The sequence below is a fragment of the Salvelinus fontinalis genome, chromosome 4, assembly GCF_029448725.1.
Source record: "Salvelinus fontinalis isolate EN_2023a chromosome 4, ASM2944872v1, whole genome shotgun sequence".
NCBI lineage: Eukaryota > Metazoa > Chordata > Actinopteri > Salmoniformes > Salmonidae > Salvelinus > Salvelinus fontinalis.
This window is the reverse complement of record NC_074668.1, coordinates 7,802,704-7,824,406: the sequence shown is the minus strand read 5'-3', so window position 1 is coordinate 7,824,406 and position 21,703 is coordinate 7,802,704. Positions and strand designations below refer to the sequence as shown.

General features: G+C 47.4%; 1 protein-coding gene across 1 annotated transcript in view; it reads right to left on the bottom strand.

The window, feature by feature from the left end:
- The window catches only part of fbp2 (fructose-1,6-bisphosphatase 2), a 61,448-nt gene that overhangs the window by 33,188 nt on the left and 6,557 nt on the right, over window positions 1-21,703 (bottom strand). Inside the window, exon 2 of the mRNA XM_055918668.1 lies at window positions 6,604-6,891. Coding sequence (XP_055774643.1) covers window positions 6,604-6,779 — 176 coding nt within the window. The 5' untranslated portion in view covers window positions 6,780-6,891. The remainder of the gene's footprint in view (window positions 1-6,603; window positions 6,892-21,703) is intronic.

Here is a 21,703-nt window from a genome sequence, read left to right as displayed (position 1 = left end):
CAGTGGTAGGGAGGCGAGCAGGCCAGAGGTGGATGAACGCAGTGCCCTTGTTTGGGTGTAGGGCCTGATCAGAGCCTGAAGGTACTGAGGTGCCGTTCCCCTCACAGCTCCGTAGGCAAGCACCATGGTCTTGTAGCGGATGCGAGCTTCAACTGGAAGCCAGTGGAGAGAGCGGAGGAGCGGGGTGACGTGAGAGAACTTGGGAAGGTTGAACACCAGACGGGCTGCGGCGTTCTGGATGAGTTGTAGGGGTTTGATGGCACAGGCAGGGAGCCCAGCCAACAGCGAGTTGCAGTAATCCAGACGGGAGATGACAAGTGCCTGGATTAGGACCTGCGCCGCTTCCTGTGTGAGGCAGGGTCGTACTCTGCGGATGTTGTAGAGCATGAACCTACAGGAACGGGCCACCGCCTTGATGTTAGTTGAGAACGACAGGGTGTTGTCCAGGATCACGCCAAGGTTCTTAGCGCTCTGGGAGGAGGACACAATGGAGTTGTCAACCGTGATGGCGAGATCATGGAACGGGCAGTCCTTCCCCGGGAGGAAGAGCAGCTCCGTCTTGCCGAGGTTCAGCTTGAGGTGGTGATCCGTCATCCACACTGATATGTCTGCCAGACATGCAGAGATGCGATTCGCCACCTGGTCATCAGAAGGGGGAAAGGAGAAGATTAGTTGTGTGTCGTCTGCATAGCAATGATAGGAGAGACCATGTGAGGTTATGACAGAGCCAAGTGACTTGGTGTATAGCGAGAATAGGAGAGGGCCTAGAACAGAGCCCTGGGGGACACCAGTGGTGAGAGCGCGTGGTGAGGAGACAGATTCTCGCCACGCCACCTGGTAGGAGCGACCTGTCAGGTAGGACGCAATCCAAGCGTGGGCCGCGCCGGAGATGCCCAACTCGGAGAGGGTGGAGAGGAGGATCTGATGGTTCACAGTATCGAAGGCAGCCGATAGGTCTAGAAGGATGAGAGCAGAGGAAAGAGAGTTAGCTTTAGCAGTGCGGAGCGCCTCCGTGATACAGAGAAGAGCAGTCTCAGTTGAGTGACTAGTCTTGAAACCTGACTGATTTGGATCAAGAAGGTCATTCTGAGAGAGATAGCAGGAGAGCTGGCCAAGGACGGCACGTTCAAGAGTTTTGGAGAGAAAAGAAAGAAGGGATACTGGTCTGTAGTTGTTGACATCGGAGGGATCGAGTGTAGGTTTTTTCAGAAGGGGTGCAACTCTCGCTCTCTTGAAGACGGAAGGGACGTAGCCAGCGGTCAGGGATGAGTTGATGAGCGAGGTGAGGTAAGGGAGAAGGTCTCCGGAAATGGTCTGGAGAAGAGAGGAGGGGATAGGGTCAAGCGGGCAGGTTGTTGGGCGGCCGGCCGTCACAAGACGCGAGATTTCATCTGGAGAGAGAGGAGAGAAAGAGGTCAAAGCACAGGGTAGGGCAGTGTGAGCAGAACCAGCGGTGTCGTTTGACTTAGCAAACGAGGATCGGATGTCGTCGACCTTCTTTTCAAAATGGTTGACGAAGTCGTCTGCAGAGAGGGAGGAGGGGGGGGGGAGGGGGAGGAGGATTCAGGAGGGAGGAGAAGGTGGCAAAGAGCTTCCTAGGGTTAGAGGCAGATGCTTGGAATTTAGAGTGGTAGAAAGTGGCTTTAGCAGCAGAGACAGAAGAGGAAAATGTAGAGAGGAGGGAGTGAAAGGATGCCAGGTCCGCAGGGAGGCGAGTTTTCCTCCATTTCCGCTCGGCTGCCCGGAGCCCTGTTCTGTGAGCTCGCAATGAGTCGTCGAGCCACGGAGCGGGAGGGGAGGACCGAGCCGGCCTGGAGGATAGGGGACATAGAGAGTCAAAGGATGCAGAAAGGGAGGAGAGGAGGGTTGAGGAGGCAGAATCAGGAGATAGGTTGGAGAAGGTTTGGGCAGAGGGAAGAGATGATAGGATGGAAGAGGAGAGAGTAGCGGGGGAGAGAGAGCGAAGGTTGGGACGGCGCGATACCATCCGAGTAGGGGCAGTGTGGGAAGTGTTGGATGAGAGCGAGAGGGAAAAGGATACAAGGTAGTGGTCGGAGACTTGGAGGGGAGTTGCAATGAGGTTAGTGGAAGAACAGCATCTAGTAAAGATGAGGTCAAGCGTATTGCCTGCCTTGTGAGTAGGGGGGGAAGGTGAGAGGGTGAGGTCAAAAGAGGAGAGGAGTGGAAAGAAGGAGGCGGAGAGGAATGAGTCAAAGGTAGACATGGGGAGGTTAAAGTCACCCAGAACTGTGAGAGGTGAGCCGTCCTCAGGAAAGGAGCTTATCAAGGCATCAAGCTCATTGATGAACTCTCCAAGGGAACCTGGAGGGCGATAAATGATAAGGATGTTAAGCTTGAAAGGGCTGGTAACTGTGACAGCATGGAATTCAAAGGAGGCGATAGACAGATGGGTAAGGGGAGAAAGAGAGAATGACCACTTGGGAGAGATGAGGATCCCGGTGCCACCACCCCGCTGACCAGAAGCTCTCGGGGTGTGCGAGAACACGTGGGCAGACGAAGAGAGAGCAGTAGGAGTAGCAGTGTTATCTGTGGTGAGCCATGTTTCCGTCAGTGCCAAGAAGTCGAGGGACTGGAGGGACGCATAGGCTGAGATGAGCTCTGCCTTGTTGGCCGCGGATCGGCAGTTCCAGAGGCTACCGGAGACCTGGAACTCCACGTGGGTCGTGCGGGCTGGGACCACCAGGTTAGGGTGGGCGCGGCCACGCGGTGTGAGGCGTTTGTATGGTCTGTGCAGAGAGGAGAGAACAGGGATAGACAGACACATATTTGACAGGCTACAGAAGAGGCTACGCTAAAGCAAAGGGGATTAGAATGACAAGTGGGCTACACGTCTCGAATGTTCAGAAAGTTAAGCTTACGTAGCAAAAAATCAATAAAATTAAAAATCTTATTGACTAAAATGATATAGTACTGCTGGCTGGTGAAGTAGCCTGGCTAGCAGTAGCTGCGTTGTTGAAAGTGAAGCTGGCTAGGTGACCTCGACAGTTTCTCTAAGTTTCTCTAAACTACACAATTATCATGGATACAAGGACAGCAAAGACAACTAGCTAACACTACGCTAATCAAGTCGTTCCGTTGTAATGTAAGTTTCTACAGTGCTGCTATTCGGTAGAAGTTGGCTAGCTAGCAGTGTTAGCTAGCAGTGTTGGCTAGGTAGGAGGACGGCAGCGCGGCAGGCGAAACTAGCTGGCTAGCTAGAACAGCTAGCTGAATGTAACATGATGTCCCAGAGAACAGCTAGCTGAATGTAACATGATGTACTGTCCCAGAGAACAGCTAGCTGAATGTAACATGATGTCCCAGAGAACAGCTAGCTGAATGTAACATGATGTCCCAGAGAACAGCTAGCTGAATGTAACATGATGTCCCAGAGAACAGCTAGCTGAATGTAACATACTGTCCCAGAGAACAGCTAGCTGAATGTAACATGCTGTACTGTCCCAGAGAACAGCTAGCTGAATGTAACATGCTGTACTGTCCCAGAGAACAGCTAGCTGAATGTAACATACTGTCCCAGAGAACAGCTAGCTGAATATAACATGATGTCCCAGAGAACAGCTAGCTGAATGTAACATGATGACCCAGAGAACAGCTAGCTGAATGTAACATGCTGTACTGTCCCAGAGAACAGCTAGCTGAATGTAACATGCTGTACTGTCCCAGAGAACAGCTAGCTGAATGTAACATGATGTACTGTCCCAGAGAACAGCTAGCTGAATGTAACATGATGTACTGTCCCAGAGAACAGCTAGCTGAATGTAACATGCTGTCCCAGAGAACAGCTAGCTGAATATAACATGATGTACTGTCCCAGAGAACAGCTAGCTGAATGTAACATGATGTACTGTCCCAGAGAACAGCTAGCTGAATGTAACATGCTGTACTGTCCCAGAGAACAGCTAGCTGAATGTAACATGCTGTACTGTCCCAGAGAACAGCTAGCTGAATGTAACATGATGTCCCAGAGAACAGCTAGCTGAATATAACATGATGTCCCAGAGAACAGCTAGCTGAATGTAACATGCTGTACTGTCCCAGAGAACAGCTAGCTGAATGTAACATGATGTCCCAGAGAACAGCTAGCTGAATGTAACATGATGTCCCAGAGAACAGCTAGCTGAATGTAACATGATGTACTGTCCCAGAGAACAGCTAGCTGAATGTAACATGATGTCCCAGAGAACAGCTAGCTGAATATAACATACTGTACTGTCCCAGAGAACAGCTAGCTGAATGTAACATGATGTCCCAGAGAACAGCTAGCTGAATGTAACATGATGTACTGTCCCAGAGAACAGCTAGCTGAATGTAACATGCTGTACTGTCCCAGAGAACAGCTAGCTGAATGTAACATGATGTACTGTCCCAGAGAACAGCTAGCTGAATGTAACATGATGTACTGTCCCAGAGAACAGCTAGCTGAATGTAACATGATGTACTGTCCCAGAGAACAGCTAGCTGAATGTAACATGCTGTACTGTCCCAGAGAACAGCTAGCTGAATGTAACATGCTGTACTGTCCCAGAGAACAGCTAGCTGAATGTAACATGATGTACTGTCCCAGAGAACAGCTAGCTGAATGTAACATGCTGTACTGTCCCAGAGAACAGCTAGCTGAATGTAACATGCTGTACTGTCCCAGAGAACAGCTAGCTGAATGTAACATGATGTACTGTCCCAGAGAACAGCTAGCTGAATATAACATGATGTCCCAGAGAACAGCTAGCTGAATGTAACATGATGTACTGTCCCAGAGAACAGCTAGCTGAATGTAACATGATGACCCAGAGAACAGCTAGCTGAATGTAACATGCTGTACCAGAGAACAGCTAGCTGAATGTAACATGCTGTACTGTCCCAGAGAACAGCTAGCTGAATGTAACATGCTGTACTGTCCCAGAGAACAGCTAGCTGAATGTAACATGATGTACTGTCCCAGAGAACAGCTAGCTGAATGTAACATGATGTCCCAGAGAACAGCTAGCTGAATATAACATGATGTACTGTCCCAGAGAACAGCTAGCTGAATGTAACATGATGTCCCAGAGAACAGCTAGCTGAATGTAACATGCTGTACTGTCCCAGAGAACAGCTAGCTGAATGTAACATGCTGTACTGTCCCAGAGAACAGCTAGCTGAATGTAACATGATGTCCCAGAGAACAGCTAGCTGAATGTAACATGCTGTACTGTCCCAGAGAACAGCTAGCTGAATGTAACATACTGTACTGTCCCAGAGAACAGCTAGCTGAATGTAACATGCTGTACTGTCCCAGAGAACAGCTAGCTGAATGTAACATGATGTCCCAGAGAACAGCTAGCTGAATGTAACATGATGTCCCAGAGAACAGCTAGCTGAATATAACATGATGTACTGTCCCAGAGAACAGCTAGCTGAATGTAACATGCTGTACTGTCCCAGAGAACAGCTAGCTGAATGTAACATGATGTCCCAGAGAACAGCTAGCTGAATGTAACATACTGACCCAGAGAACAGCTAGCTGAATGTAACATGATGTCCCAGAGAACAGCTAGCTGAATATAACATGATGTCCCAGAGAACAGCTAGCTCCAGCCTTAAATGTCACAGGTCATGGCAGAAGCATGTGTCCCCAACGCATCAAACTCACCACAGCCATTTCATTCACATGCTGCTGCCTGTAGGTTACTCTCAAACAGTAGTTAGCTAACTGACTGTAACATATTCCTACTGCTCTGATTCAACTGAGAGGCGAGTACCGTAGAAACATGTCACACTGCAGAGGGGAACGTCCTTAATTAACACTATATACTGTCTCTGTCACACACACTGTCTGTCTCTCCCTCTCTCTACTGCCATCCATGTTGCATGAATGAATTGAAAATTGTTCATTACTTTCAATCAGGACTTTCCAATAACTTATGAATTATGTTTCAAAGGTACAGGTGAAGGTGCAGAGAGACAGTGTAGTACTTACAGGTGTACTGTAGTCAGAGAGACAGTGTAGTACCTACAGGTGTACTGCAGTCAGAGAGACAGTGTAGTACTTACAGGTGTACTGTAGTCAGAGAGACAGTGAGATACTTACAGGTGTACTGTAGTCAGAGAGACAGTGAGATACTTACAGGTGTACTGTAGTCAGAGAGACAGTGAGATACTTACAGGTGTAATGCAGTCAGAGAGACAGTGTAGTACTTACAGGTGTACTGCAGACAGAGAGACAGTGTAGTACTTACAGGTGTACTGCAGACAGAGAGACAGTGTAGTACTTACAGGTGTACAGCAGTCAGAGAGACAGTGAGATACTTACAGGTGCACTGCAGTCAGAGAGACAGTGTAGTACTTACAGGTGAAGGTGCAGAGAGACAGTGTAGTATTTACAGGTGTACAGCAGTCAGAGAGACAGTGTAGTACTTACAGGTGCACTGCAGTCAGAGAGACAGTGTAGTACTTACAGGTGTACAGCAGTCAGAGAGACAGTGTAGTACTTACAGGTGTACTGTAATCAGAGAGACAGTGTAGTACTTACAGGTGTACAGCAGTCAGAGAGACAGTGTAGTACTTACAGGTGTACTACAGACAGAGAGACAGTGAGGTACTTACAGGTGTGCGAGTCCGGCCTTACGCACGGCGCAGGAGATGGCTTTGATGGATGTCAACAGGCTGTTAATCAGCTGGGTCAGCTCTCCTGTTGACCCCTTGACCTGACGCCCCGTCTCCATCACAAACCGAGTTAGGGTCCACACATCCGTGTCGATCGCAGAGCTACTGTCCGACATGTTGTAGCCGTGTTGGGGTCCTACCTCGTTGGGTCCGGGTGAGGCTGATACTCCTGGGTAGAGAAGCACGACTGTGTCTGTGAGAGGTGTGTGAGTGAGTGAGAGGGTCAGGCTGTGTGAGAGAGAGAGAGAGAGCAGCTGTTAACAGAGAAGGTCAACCTCATTCCAGCAGCTTGGCTGAACGCCGAGGTTATATTTGTGATGGCAGTACAGGGGGAGAGTAGAGAAGGGTATAGAGTAGAGAAGGGTATAGAGTAGAGAAGGGTATAGAGTAGAGAAGGGTATAGAGTAGAGAAGGGTGTAGAGTAGAGAAGGGTATAGAGTAGAGAAGGGTGTAGAGTAGAGAAGGGTATAGAGAAGGGTATAGAGTAGAGAAGGGTATAGAGTAGAGAAGGGTATAGAGTAGAGAAGGGTATAGAGAAGGGTGTAGAGTAGAGAAGGGTATAGAGTAGAGAAGGGTATAGAGTAGAGAAGGGTATAGAGTAGAGAAGGGTATAAAGAAGGGTGTAGAGTAGAGAAGGGTATAGAGTAGAGAAGGGTATAGAGTAGAGAAGGGTATAGAGTAGAGAAGGGTGTAGAGTAGAGAAGGGTATAGAGTAGAGAAGGGTATAGAGTAGAGAAGGGTATAGAGTAGAGAAGGGTATAGAGAAGGGTGTAGAGTAGAGAAGGGTGTAGAGTAGAGTATAGAGAAGGGTGTAGAGTAGAGAAGGGTATAGAGTAGAGAAGGGTATAGAGAAGGGTATAGAGTAGAGAAGGGTATAGAGAAGGGTGTAGAGTAGAGAAGGGTGTAGAGTAGAGAAGGGTATAGAGTAGAGAAGGGTATATAGAAGGGTGTAGAGTAGAGAAGGGTATAGAGAAGGGTATAGAGTAGAGAAGGGTATAGAGAAGGGTGTAGAGTAGAGAAGGGCGTAGAGTAGAGAAGGGTATAGAGTAGAGAAGGGTATAGAGAAGGGTGTAGAGTAGAGAAGGGTGTAGAGAAGGGTATAGAGTAGAGAAGGGTGTAGAGTAGAGAAGGGTATAGAGTAGAGAAGGGTATAGAGAAGGGTATAGAGTAGAGAAGGGTATAGAGTAGAGAAGGGTGTAGAGTAGAGAAGGGTATAGAGTAGAGAAGGGTATAGAGTAGAGAAGGGTGTAGAGTAGAGAAGGGTATAGAGTAGAGAAGGGTGTAGAGTAGAGAAGGGTATAGAGTAGAGAAGGGTATAGAGTAGAGAAGGGTGTAGAGTAGAGAAGGGTATAGAGAAGGGTATAGAGTAGAGAAGGGTGTAGAGTAGAGAAGGGTATAGAGTAGAGAAGGGTGTAGAGTAGAGAAGGGTATAGAGAAGGGTATAGAGAAGGGTGTAGAGTAGAGAAGGGTATAGAGAAGGGTATAGAGAAGGGTATAGAGTAGAGAAGGGTATAGAGAAGGGTGTAGAGTAGAGAAGGGTATAGAGAAGGGTATAGAGTAGAGAAGGGTATAGCGAAGGGTGTAGAGTAGAGAAGGGTATAGAGAAGGGTGTAGAGAAGGGTATAGAGAAGGGTATAGAGAAGGGTGTAGAGTAGAGAAGGGTATAGTGAAGGGTATAGAGAAGGGTATAGAGAAGGGTGTAGAGAAGGGTATAGAGAAGGGTGTAGAGTAGAGAAGGGTATAGAGAAGGGTATAGAGAAGGGTATAGAGAAGGGTATAGAGTAGAGAAGGGTATAGAGAAGGGTATAGAGAAGGGTGTAGAGAAGGGTGTAGAGTAGAGAAGGGTGTAGAGTAGAGAAGGGTATAGAGAAGGGTATAGAGAAGGGTGTAGAGTAGAGAAGGGTATAGAGAAGGGTATAGAGTAGAGAAGGGTATAGAGTAGAGAAGGGTATAGAGAAGGGTATAGAGTAGAGAAGGGTATAGAGTAGAGAAGGGTATAGAGAAGGGTATAGAGTAGAGAAGGGTATAGAGTAGAGAAGGGTATAGAGAAGGGTGTAGAGTGACAGCAAACCTTTGGTGACAGAAAGACGGATATGTGTGTGTCTGGACTTTCTAAGACAGAAGTTAAATGCTAGAATGATGCAGTAAGACAGGTCCAGAAGGATGCAGTAAGACATGTCCAGAAGGACGCAGTAAGACAGGTCCAGAAGGATGCAGTAAGACATGTCCAGAAGGACGCAGTAAGACATGTCCAGAAGGACGCAGTAAGACATGTCCAGAAGGACGCAGTAAGACATGTCCATGCTAGAAGGACGCAGTAAGACATGTCCAGAAGGATGCAGTAAGACATGACCAGAAGGACGCAGTAAGACATGTCCAGAAGGACGCAGTAAGACATGACCATGCTAGAAGGACGCAGTAAGACATGTCCATGCTAGAAGGACGCAGTAAGACATGTCCATGCTAGAAGGACGCAGTAAGACATGTCCAGAAGGATGCAGTAAGACATGTCCATGCTAGAAGGACGCAGTAAGACATGTCCAGAAGGACGCAGTAAGACATGACCATGCTAGAAGGACGCAGTAAGACATGTCCAGAAGGATGCAGTAAGACATGTCCATGCTAGAAGGACGCAGTAAGACATGTCCAGAAGGACGCAGTAAGACATGTCCATGCTAGAAGGACGCAGTAAGACATGTCCAGAAGGATGCAGTAAGACATGTCCAGAAGGACGCAGTAAGACATGTCCAGAAGGACGCAGTAAGACATGTCCATGCTAGAAGGACGCAGTAAGACATGTCCAGAAGGACGCAGTAAGACATGTCCAGAAGGACGCAGTAAGACATGTCCATGCTAGAAGGACGCAGTAAGACATGTCCAGAAGGATGCAGTAAGACATGTCCATGCTAGAAGGACGCAGTAAGACATGTCCAGAAGGATGCAGTAAGACATGTCCATGCTAGAAGGACGCAGTAAGACATGTCCAGAAGGATGCAGTAAGACATGACCATGCTAGAAGGACGCAGTAAGACATGTCCATGCTAGAAGGACGCAGTAAGACATGTCCATGCTAGAAGGACGCAGTAAGACATGTCCAGAAGGATGCAGTAAGACATGTCCAGAAGGATGCAGTAAGACATGTCCATGCTAGAAGGACGCAGTAAGACATGTCCATGCTAGAAGGACGCAGTAAGACATGTCCATGCTAGAAGGACGCAGTAAGACATGTCCAGAAGGACGCAGTAAGACATGTCCATGCTAGAAGGACGCAGTAAGACATGTCCAGAAGGACGCAGTAAGACATGTCCATGCTAGAAGGACGCAGTAAGACATGTCCAGAAGGACGCAGTAAGACATGTCCATGCTAGAAGGACGCAGTAAGACATGTCCATGCTAGAAGGACGCAGTAAGACATGTCCAGAAGGACGCAGTAAGACATGTCCATGCTAGAAGGACGCAGTAAGACATGTCCAGAAGGACGCAGTAAGACATGTCCATGCTAGAAGGACGCAGTAAGACATGTCCAGAAGGATGCAGTAAGACATGTCCAGAAGGACGCAGTAAGACATGTCCAGAAGGACGCAGTAAGACATGTCCATGCTAGAAGGACGCAGTAAGACATGTCCAGAAGGACGCAGTAAGACATGTCCAGAAGGACGCAGTAAGACATGTCCATGCAAGAAGGACGCCTATGTAAAGCAGGCTGCTATTGGAGTATAGAGACACACCTCCATAGATAGTGTTACCGACACCAACATAGTAACCCTTCATTGATGAGGAGAACCCCACAAAATTAGACTCATCATACATAGTGAGTAGACTCATCATAGAGAGTGAGTAGACTCATCATAGAGAGTGAGTAGACTCATCATAGATACTAGTGAGTAGACTCATCATAGATAGTGAGTAGACTCATCATAGATAGTGAGTAGACTCATCATACATAGTGAGTAGACTCATCATAGATAGTGAGTAGACTCATCATAGATACTAGTGAGTAGACTCATCATAGATAGTGAGTAGACTCATCATACATAGTGAGTAGACTCATCATACATAGTGAGTAGACTCATCATAGAGAGTGAGTAGACTCATCATACATAGTGAGTAGACTCATCATACATAGTGAGTAGACTCATCATAGATAGTGAGTAGACTCATCATAGATAGTGAGTAGACTCATCATAGATAGTGAGTAGACTCATCATAGAGAGTGAGTAGACTCATCATAGATAGTGAGCAGACTCATCATAGATAGTGAGTAGACTCATCATAGATAGTGAGTAGACTCATCATAGATAGTGAGTAGACTCATCATAGATAGTGAGTAGACTCATCATAGATAGTGAGCAGACTCATCATAGATACTAGTGAGTAGACTCATCATAGATAGTGAGTAGACTCATCATAGATAGTGGGTAGACTCATCATAGATAGTGGGTAGACTCATCATAGAGAGTGGGTAGACTCATCATAGATAGTGGGTAGACTCATCATAGATAGTGAGTAGACTCATCATAGAGAGTGAGTAGACTCATCATAGATAGTGAGTAGACTCATCATAGATAGTGAGTAGACTCATCATAGATAGTGAGTCGACTCATCATAGATAGTGAGTAGACTCATCATAGATACTAGTGAGTAGACTCATCATAGATACTAGTGAGTAGACTCATCATAGATAGTGGGTAGACTCATCATAGATAGTGAGTAGACTCATCATAGATAGTGAGTAGACTCATCATAGATAGTGAGTCGACTCATCATAGATAGTGAGTCGACTCATCATAGATAGTGAGTAGACTCATCATAGATACTAGTGAGTAGACTCATCATAGATACTAGTGAGTAGACTCATCATAGATAGTGGGTAGACTCATCATAGATAGTGAGTAGACTCATCATAGATACTAGTGAGTAGACTCATCATAGATACTAGTGAGTAGACTCATCATAGATAGTGGGTAGACTCATCATAGATAGTGAGTAGACTCATCATACATAGTGAGTAGACTCATCATAGATAGTGAGTAAACTCGTTATAGATAGTGGGTAGACTCATCTATGTGATGAGTCGAATCATCTAATCAGCATCTATGACTCTATCTATCTGTTGTTTTACAGGGTCAGCCATAGTAGTAGTGAATTGTGTTGTTTTACAGGGTCAGCCATAGTAGTAGTGAATTGTGTTGTTTTACAGGGTCAGCCATAGTAGTAGTGAATTGTGTTGTTTTACAGGGTCAGCCATAGTAGTAGTGAATTGTGTTGTTTTACAGGGTCAGCCATAGTAGTAGTGAATTGTGTTGTTTTACAGGGTCAGCCATAGTAGTAGTGAATTGTGTTGTTTTACAGGGTCAGCCATAGTAGTAGTGAATTGTGTTGTTTTACAGGGTCAGCCATAGTAGTAGTGAATTGTGTTGTTTTACAGGGTCAGCCATAGTAGTAGTGAATTGTGTTGTTTTACAGGGTCAGCCATAGTAGTAGTGAATTGTGTTGTTTTACAGGGTCAGCCATAGTAGTAGTGAATTGTGTTGTTTTACAGGGTCAGCCATAGTAGTAGTGAATTGTGTTGTTTTACAGGGTCAGCCATAGTAGTAGTGAATTGTGTTGTTTTACAGGGTCAGCCATAGTAGTAGTGAATTGTGTTGTTTTACAGGGTCAGCCATAGTAGTAGTGAATTGTGTTGTTTTACAGGGTCAGCCATAGTAGTAGTGAATTGTGTTGTTTTACAGGGTCAGCCATAGTAGTAGTGAATTGTGTTGTTTTACAGGGTCAGCCATAGTAGTAGTGAATTGTGTTGTTTTACAGGGTCAGCCATAGTAGTAGTGAATTGTGTTGTTTTACAGGGTCAGCCATAGTAGTAGTGAATTGTGTTGTTTTACAGGGTCAGCCATAGTAGTAGTGAATTGTGTTGTTTTACAGGGTCAGCCATAGTAGTAGTGAATTGTGTTGTTTTACAGGGTCAGCCATAGTAGTAGTGAATTGTGTTGTTTTACAGGGTCAGCCATAGTAGTAGTGAATTGTGTTGTTTTACAGGGTCAGCCATAGTAGTAGTGAATTGTGTTGTTTTACAGGGTCAGCCATAGTAGTAGTGAATTGTGTTGTTTTACAGGGTCAGCCATAGTAGTAGTGAATTGTGTTGTTTTACAGGGTCAGCCATAGTAGTGCCTGGAGCAAATTAGTGTTACGTGCTTTGCTCGAGGGCAAAGACAGATTATCTTTTCAGCTCAGATATTTACAGATACCGATAGGCTACCTGCCACCTCTATGGGCCTTGGTCAAACTGTATCCACTAAATAGGGGATAGGGTGCCACCTCTATGGGCCTTGGTCAAACTGTATCCACTAAATAGGGGATAGGGTGCCACCTCTATGGGCCTTGGTCAAACGTCATGCACTAAATAGGGGATAGGGTGCCACCTCTATGGGCCTTGGTCAAACGTCATGCACTAAATAGGGGATAGGGTGCCATCTCTATGGGCCTTGGTCAAACTGTATCCACTAAATAGGGGATAGGGTGCCACCTCTATGGGCCTTGGTCAAACTGTATCCACTAAATAGGGGATAGGGTGCCACCTCTATGGGCCTTGGTCAAACTGTATCCACTAAATAGGGGATAGGGTGCCACCTCTATGGGCCTTGGTCAAACTGTATCCACTAAATAGGGGATAGGGTGCCACCTCTATGGGCCTTGGTCAAACGTCATGCACTAAATAGGGGATAGGGTGCCACCTCTATGGGCCTTGGTCAAACGTCATGCACTAAATAGGGGATAGGGTGCCATCTCTATGGGCCTTGGTCAAACTGTATCCACTAAATAGGGGATAGGGTGCCACCTCTATGGGCCTTGGTCAAACTGTATCCACTAAATAGGGGCTGGAGTGCCACCTCTATGGGCCTTGGTCAAACGTCATGCACTAAATAGGGGATAGGGTGCCACCTCTATGGGCCTTGGTCAAACGTCATGCACTAAATAGGGGATAGGGTGCCACCTCTATGGGCCTTGGTCAAACTGTATCCACTAAATAGGGGATAGGGTGCCACCTCTATGGGCCTTGGTCAAACTGTATCCACTATTTGAGACGCACTCTAAGACCTGTCATTGAGGCTCGTTCCAGAGTAGTTCAGGGAAGTTCAAGTGTGACTCAAATGTCACCTGCTCTTTAGTTGACCTGTAGAGTAAAGGTCGGCTCCTCCCCCGTTGGTCTTTAGTGTACACTCCGTTCTCTGGCCGCAGCTGGAGCATAATGGAAACTATTGTGATGGGTCTCTGATTGGCTTTGTCAAGTGGAATCCAAATTGAATCCAGGCCCGAGTCACGATAGCAGTGTTGTTAGGCATACAAATATACTGGTATATTGATTGTCTATCAGTCTGGTGTGTCTTTGCTGTTCGTTTTAGAGCATCTGATTACTACTGGGGTTGTATATAGGCGATAAAATAGGATTGCTAAATACGAGACTCACAACAACACGATGACATCATCACCAGCGTCTGTAATTCACATGCTTCATCATCCCAAACAATATCATCTGTGCGAACTGAATCACGGCACGTAGCTGTTAGCTACTGTACTAGCTGTTAGCTTCTGTACTAGCTGTTAGCTACTGTAATAGCTGTTAGCTACTGTAATAGCTGTTAGCTACTGTACTAGCTGTTAGCTACTGTACTAGCTGTTAGCTACTGTACTAGCTGTTAGCTACTGTACTAGCTGTTAGGTACTGTAATAGCTGTTAGCTACTGTAATAGCTGTTAGCTACTGTACTAGCTGTTAGCTACTGTAATAGCTGTTAGCTACTGTACTAGCTGTTAGCTACTGTACTAGCTAATAGCTACTGTAATAGCTGTTAGCTACTGTAATAGCTGTTAGCTACTGTACTAGCTGTTAGCTACTGTACTAGCTGTTAGCTACTGTATTTAGCTGTTAGCTACTGTACTAGCTGTTAGCTACTGTAATAGCTGTTAGCTACTGTAATAGCTGTTAGCTACTGTACTAGCTGTTAGCTACTGTACTAGCTGTTAGCTACTGTACTAGCTGTTAGCTACTGTACTAGCTAATAGCTACTGTACTAGCTGTTAGCTACTGTAATAGCTGTTAGCTACTGTACTAGCTGTTAGCTACTGTACTAGCTGTTAGCTACTGTACTAGCTGTTAGCTACTGTATTTAGCTGTTAGCTACTGTACTAGCTGTTAGCTTCTGTACTAGCTGTTAGCTACTGTAATAGCTGTTAGCTACTGTAATAGCTGTTAGCTACTGTACTAGCTGTTAGCTACTGTACTAGCTGTTAGCTACTGTACTAGCTGTTAGCTACTGTACTAGCTGTTAGCTACTGTACTAGCTGTTAGCTACTGTACTAGCTGTTAGCTACTGTACTAGCTGTTAGCTACTGTAATAGCTGTTAGCTACTGTACTAGCTGTTAGCTACTGTACTAGCTAATAGCTACTGTACTAGCTGTTAGCTACTGTACTAGCTGTTAGCTACTGTACTAGCTGTTAGCTACTGTACTAGCTGTTAGCTACTGTACTAGCTGTTAGGTACTGTAATAGCTGTTAGCTACTGTAATAGCTGTTAGCTACTGTACTAGCTGTTAGCTACTGTAATAGCTGTTAGCTACTGTACTAGCTGTTAGCTACTGTACTAGCTAATAGCTACTGTACTAGCTGTTAGCTACTGTAATAGCTGTTAGCTACTGTACTAGCTGTTAGCTACTGTACTAGCTGTTAGCTACTGTACTAGCTGTTAGCTACTGTATTTAGCTGTTAGCTACTGTACTAGCTGTTAGCTACTGTAATAGCTGTTAGCTACTGTAATAGCTGTTAGCTACTGTACTAGCTGTTAGCTACTGTACTAGCTGTTAGCTACTGTACTAGCTAATAGCTACTGTACTAGCTGTTAGCTACTGTAATAGCTGTTAGCTACTGTACTAGCTGTTAGCTACTGTACTAGCTGTTAGCTACTGTACTAGCTGTTAGCTACTGTATTTAGCTGTTAGCTACTGTACTAGCTGTTAGCTTCTGTACTAGCTGTTAGCTACTGTAATAGCTGTTAGCTACTGTACTAGCTGTTAGCTACTGTACTAGCTGTTAGCTACTGTAATAGCTGTTAGCTACTGTACTAGCTGTTAGCTACTGTACTAGCTGTTAGCTACTGTAATAGCTGTTAGCTACTGTACTAGCTGTTAGCTACTGTACTAGCTGTTAGCTACTGTACTAGCTGTTAGCTACTGTACTAGCTAATAGCTACTGTACTAGCTGTTAGCTACTGTAATAGCTGTTAGCTACTGTACTAGCTGTTAGCTACTGTACTAGCTGTTAGCTACTGTACTAGCTGTTAGCTACTGTATTTAGCTGTTAGCTACTGTACTAGCTGTTAGCTACTGTACTAGCTGTTAGCTACTGTACTAGCTAATAGCTACTGTACTTAATAGAGGAAACATTAGGCAGTGGTGGAAATACTTTAAAGTATTTAAGTCATTTCTTGGGGTGTATCTGTACTTAACATTTTGACAACTTTTACTTTTACTTTTACTTCACTACATTCTTAAAGAAATAATGTACTGATAACATCCCTGGTCATGTACTGCCTCTGATCTGGAGGACTCACTAAACAGAGAACATCCCTGGTCATCCCTACTGCCTCTGATCTGGAGGACTCACTAAACAGAGAACATCCCTGGTCATCCCTACTGTCTCTGATCTGGAGGACTCACTAAACAGAGAACATCCCTGGTCCTCCCTACTGCCTCTGATCTGGTGGACTCACTAAACAGAGAACATCCCTGGTCATCACTACTGTCTCTGATCTGGAGGACTCACTAAACAGAGAACATCCCTGGTCATCCCTACTGCCTCTGATCTGGAGGCCTCACTAAACAGAGAACATCCCTGGTCATCCCTACTGCCTCTGATCTGGAGGACTCACTAAACAGAGAACATCCCTGGTCATCCCTACTGCCTCTGATCTGGAGGTCTCACTAAACAGAGAACATCCCTGGTCATCCCTACTGCCTCTGATCTGGAGGACTCACTAAACAGAGAACATCCCTGGTCATCCCTACTGCCTCTGATCTGGAAGCCTCACTAAACAGAGAACATCCCTGGTCATCCCTACTGCCTCTGATCTGGTGGACTCACTAAACAGAGAACATCCCTGGTCATCCCTACTGCCTCTGATCTGGAGGACTCACTAAACAGAGAACATCCCCGGTCATCCCTACTGCCTCTGATCTGGAGGACTCACTAAACAGAGAACATCCCTGGTCATCCCTACTGCCTCTGATCTGGAGGACTCACTAAACAGAGAACATCCCTGGTTATCCCCACTGCCTCTGATCTGGAGGACTCACTAAACAGAGAACATCCCTGGTCATGTACTGCCTCTGATCTGGTGGACTCACTAAACAGAGAACATCCCTGGTCATCCCTACTGCCTCTGATCTGGAGGACTCACTAAACAGAGAACATCCCTGGTCATCCCTACTGCCTCTGATCTGGAGGACTCACTAAACAGAGAACATCCCCGGTCATCCCTACTGCCTCTGATCTGGAGGACTCACTAAACAGAGAACATCCCTGGTCATCCCTACTGCCTCTGATCTGGAGGACTCACTAAACAGAGAACATCCCTGGTTATCCCCACTGCCTCTGATCTGGAGGACTCACTAAACAGAGAACATCCCTGGTCATGTACTGCCTCTGATCTGGTGGACTCACTAAACAGAGAACATCCCTGGTCATCCCTACTGCCTCTGATCTGGAAGACTCACTAAACAGAGAACATCCCTGGTCATCCCTACTGCCTCTGATCTGGAGGACTCACTAAACAGAGAACATCCCTGGTCATCCCTACTGCCTCTGATCTGGAGGACTCACTAAACAGAGAACATCCCTGGTCATCCCTACTGCCTCTGATCTGGAAGCCTCACTAAACAGAGAACATCCCTGGTCATCCCTACTGCCTCTGATCTGGTGGACTCACTAAACAGAGAACATCCCTGGTCATCCCTACTGCCTCTGATCTGGAGGACTCACTAAACAGAGAACATCCCCGGTCATCCCTACTGCCTCTGATCTGGAGGACTCACTAAACAGAGAACATCCCTGGTCATCCCTACTGCCTCTGATCTGGAGGACTCACTAAACAGAGAACATCCCCGGTCATCCCTACTGCCTCTGATCTGGAGGACTCACTAAACAGAGAACATCCCTGGTCATCCCTACTGCCTCTGATCTGGAGGACTCACTAAACAGAGAACATCCCTGGTTATCCCCACTGCCTCTGATCTGGAGGACTCACTAAACAGAGAACATCCCTGGTCATGTACTGCCTCTGATCTGGTGGACTCACTAAACAGAGAACATCCCTGGTCATCCCTACTGCCTCTGATCTGGAGGACTCACTAAACAGAGAACATCCCTGGTCATCCCTACTGCCTCTGATCTGGAGGACTCACTAAACAGAGAACATCCCCGGTCATCCCTACTGCCTCTGATCTGGAGGACTCACTAAACAGAGAACATCCCTGGTCATGTACTGCCTCTGATCTGGAGGACTCACTAAACAGAGAACATCCCTGGTCATCCCTACTGCCTCTGATCTGGAAGACTCACTAAACAGAGAACATCCCTGGTCATCCCTACTGCCTCTGATCTGGAGGACTCACTAAACAGAGAACATCCCTGGTCATCCCTACTGCCTCTGATCTGGAGGACTCACTAAACAGAGAACATCCCTGGTCATCCCTACTGCCTCTGGTCTGGAGGACTCACTAAACAGAGAACATCCCTGGTCATCCCTACTGCCTCTGATCTGGAGGACTCACTAAACAGAGAACATCCCTGGTCATCCCTACTGCCTCTGATCTGGAGGACTCACTAAACAGAGAACATCCCTGGTTATCCCCACTGCCTCTGATCTGGAGGACTCACTAAACAGAGAACATCCCTGGTCATGTACTGCCTCTGATCTGGTGGACTCACTAAACAGAGAACATCCCTGGTCATCCCTACTGCCTCTGATCTGGAGGACTCACTAAACAGAGAACATCCCTGGTCATGTACTGCCTCTGGTCTGGAGGACTCACTAAACACAATGCTTAGTTTATAAATGATGTTGGAGCCTTTGGCTATCCCTACTGCCTCTGGTCTGGAGGACTCACTAAACACAAATGCTTAGTTTATAAATGATGTTGGAGCCTTTGGCTATCCGTACTTTAAAAAAAACAATACATTGGTGACATCTGGTTTGCTTGATATTAGGAATTTGAAATTATACTTTTACTTTTAATACTTAAGTATATTTTAGCAATTGCATTTACATTTGATACTTAAGTCTTGAAAACAAAATACTTTTAGACTTTTACTCATATAGTATTTTACTGGGTGACTCACTTTTACTTGAGTCATTTTCAATGAAGGGATCTTTACTTTTACTCAAGTATGACAATTGATTACTTTTTCCACCTCTGACATGAGGTCTGTCTGATATTTAGTAGTGCTGATAAATATCATGGTCATATTTAATACGGTGGCCTGTGGTCTAGGGGTCCGCCCTGACCGTAGAGAGCGTTTTATGACAGGGAGTTTCAGGATAGTGAGCGTGACACTAGGGGTCACTAGTGATCCAAGAGGGTACTGCAGGTCGTCTGCAAATTCCTTTAAAATAAATGACAATGATGTAGTGAGGGAAAATGGTCTCTTCCCCTCCAGTTCCTGGTCCAGGATGGAAAGTCATAGGAGGTGGCCATCTTGGTTTTCTTCTTGGTCTCTGGTCTGGGTGGTGTGGCTTGGTCTGGGTGGTGTGGCTAGTTCTGGGTGGTAATGCTAGGTCTGGGTGGTAATGCTAGGTCTGGGTGGTGAGGCTTGGTCTGGGTGGAGAGGCTAAGTCTGGGTGGTGTGGCTTGGTCTGGGTGGTGAGGCTTGTCTGGGTGGTGAGGCTTGGTCTGGGTGATAGGGCTATCTCTGGGTGGTGTGGCTTGTCTGGGTGGTGAGGCTTGGTCTGGGTGGTGAGGCTAGGTCTGGGTGGTAGGGCTATCTCTGGGTGGTGTGGCTTGTCTGGGTGGTGAGGCTTGGTCTGGGTGGTAGGGCTATCTCTGGGTGGTGTGGCTTGGTCTGGGTGGTGAGGCTTGGTCTGGGTGGTGAGGCTAGGTCTGGGTGGTGAGGCTTGGTCTGGGTGGTAGGGCTAGGTCTGGGTGGTGAGGCTAGGTCTGGGTGGTGAGGCTTGGTCTGGGTGGTAGGGCTAGGTCTGGGTGGTGAGGCTAGGTCTGGGTGGTAGGGCTTAGTCTGGGTGGTAGGGCTAGGTCTGGGTGGTAGGGCTAGGTCTGGATGGTGAGGCTAGGTCTGGGTGGTGAGGCTTGGTCTGGTTGGTAGTACTTGGTCTGGGTGGTAGGGCTTGGTCTGGGTGGTGAGGCTAGGTCTGGGTGGTGAGGCTTGGTCTGGGTGGTGAGGCTTGGTCTGGGTGGTGAGGCTAGGTCTGGGTGGTGTGGCTAGGTCTGGGTGGTGAGGCTAGGTCTGGGTGGTGAGGCTAGGTCTGGGTGGTGTGGCTAGGTCTGGGTGGTGAGGCTAGGTCTGGGTGGTGAGGCTAGGTCTGGGTGGTGAGGCTTGGTTTGGGTGGTGAGGCTTGGTTTGGGTGGTGAGGCTTGGTCTGGGTGGTGAGGCTAGGTCTGGGTGGTGAGGCTTGGTCTGGGTGGTAGGGGCTAGGTCTGGGTAGTGACGCTAGGTCTGGGTGGTGAGGCTAGGTCTGGGTGGTAGGGCTAGGTCTGGGTGGTGAGGCTAGGTCTGGGTGGTGAGGCTAGGTCTGGGTGGTGAGGCTAGGTCTGGGTGGTAGGGATAGGTCTGGGTGGAGAGGCTAGGTCTGGGTGGTAGGGCTAGGTCTGGGTGGAGAGGCTAGGTCTGGGTGGTAGGACTTAGTCTGGGTGGTAGGACTTAGTCTGGGTGGTGAGGCTTTTACATTTACATTTACATTTAAGTCTTTTAGCAGACGCTCTTATCCAGAGCGACTTACAAATTGGAAAGTTCATACATATTCATCCTGGTCCCCCCCGTGGGAATTGAACCCTGGTCCCCCCGTGGGAATTGAACCCACAACCCTGGCGTTGCAAGCGCCATGCTTCTACCAACTGAGCCACACGGGACCACGGCTTGGCTTGGCTTGTCTGGCTTGTCTTGTCATGGCTTGTCTGGGTGGTGAGGCTTGGTCTGGGTGGTGAGGCTAGGTCTGGGTGGTAGGGCTAGGTCTGGGTGGTAGGGCTAGGTCTGGGTGGAGAGGCTAGGTCTGGGTGGTAGGGCTAGGTCTGGGTGGTAGGGCTAGGTCTGGGTGGTGAGGCTAGGTCTGGGTGGAGATGCTAGGTCTGGGTGGTAGGGCTAGGTCTGGGTGGTAGGGCTAGGTCTGGGTGGTAGGGCTAGGTCTGGGTGGAGAGGCTAGGTCTGGGTGGAGAGGCTAGGTCTGGGTGGTAGGGCTAGGTCTGGGTGGTAGGGCTAGGTCTGGGTGGAGATGCTAGGTCTGGGTGGTAGGGCTAGGTCTGGGTGGAGAGGCTAGGTCTGGGTGGTGAGGCTAGGTCTGGGTGGTAGGGCTAGGTCTGGGTGGTAGGGCTAGGTCTGGGTGGAGATGCTAGGTCTGGGTGGTGAGCCTAGGTCTGGGTGGTAGGGTTAGGTCTGGGTGGTAGGGCTAGGTCTGGGTGGAGAGGCTTGGTCTGGGTGGAGATGCTAGGTCTGGGTGGTGAGGCTAGGTCTGGGTGGAGAGGCTAGGTCTGGGTGGTAGGGCTAGGTCTGGGTGGAGAGGCTAGGTCTGGGTGGTAGGGCTTAGTCTGGGTGGAGAGGCTAGGTCTGGGTGGTAGGGCTAGGTCTGGGTGGTAGGACTTAGTCTGGGTGGTAGGGCTTAGTCTGGATGGTAGGGCTTAGTGTGGGTGGTGAGGCTTGAAGAGGCACTGTGGCGTCTTCTTCACCACGCTATCTGTGTGGGTGGACCATTTCAGTTTGTCTGTGATGTGTACGCAGAGGAACTTAAAACTTTCTACCTTCTCCACTGCTGTCCTTTCGATG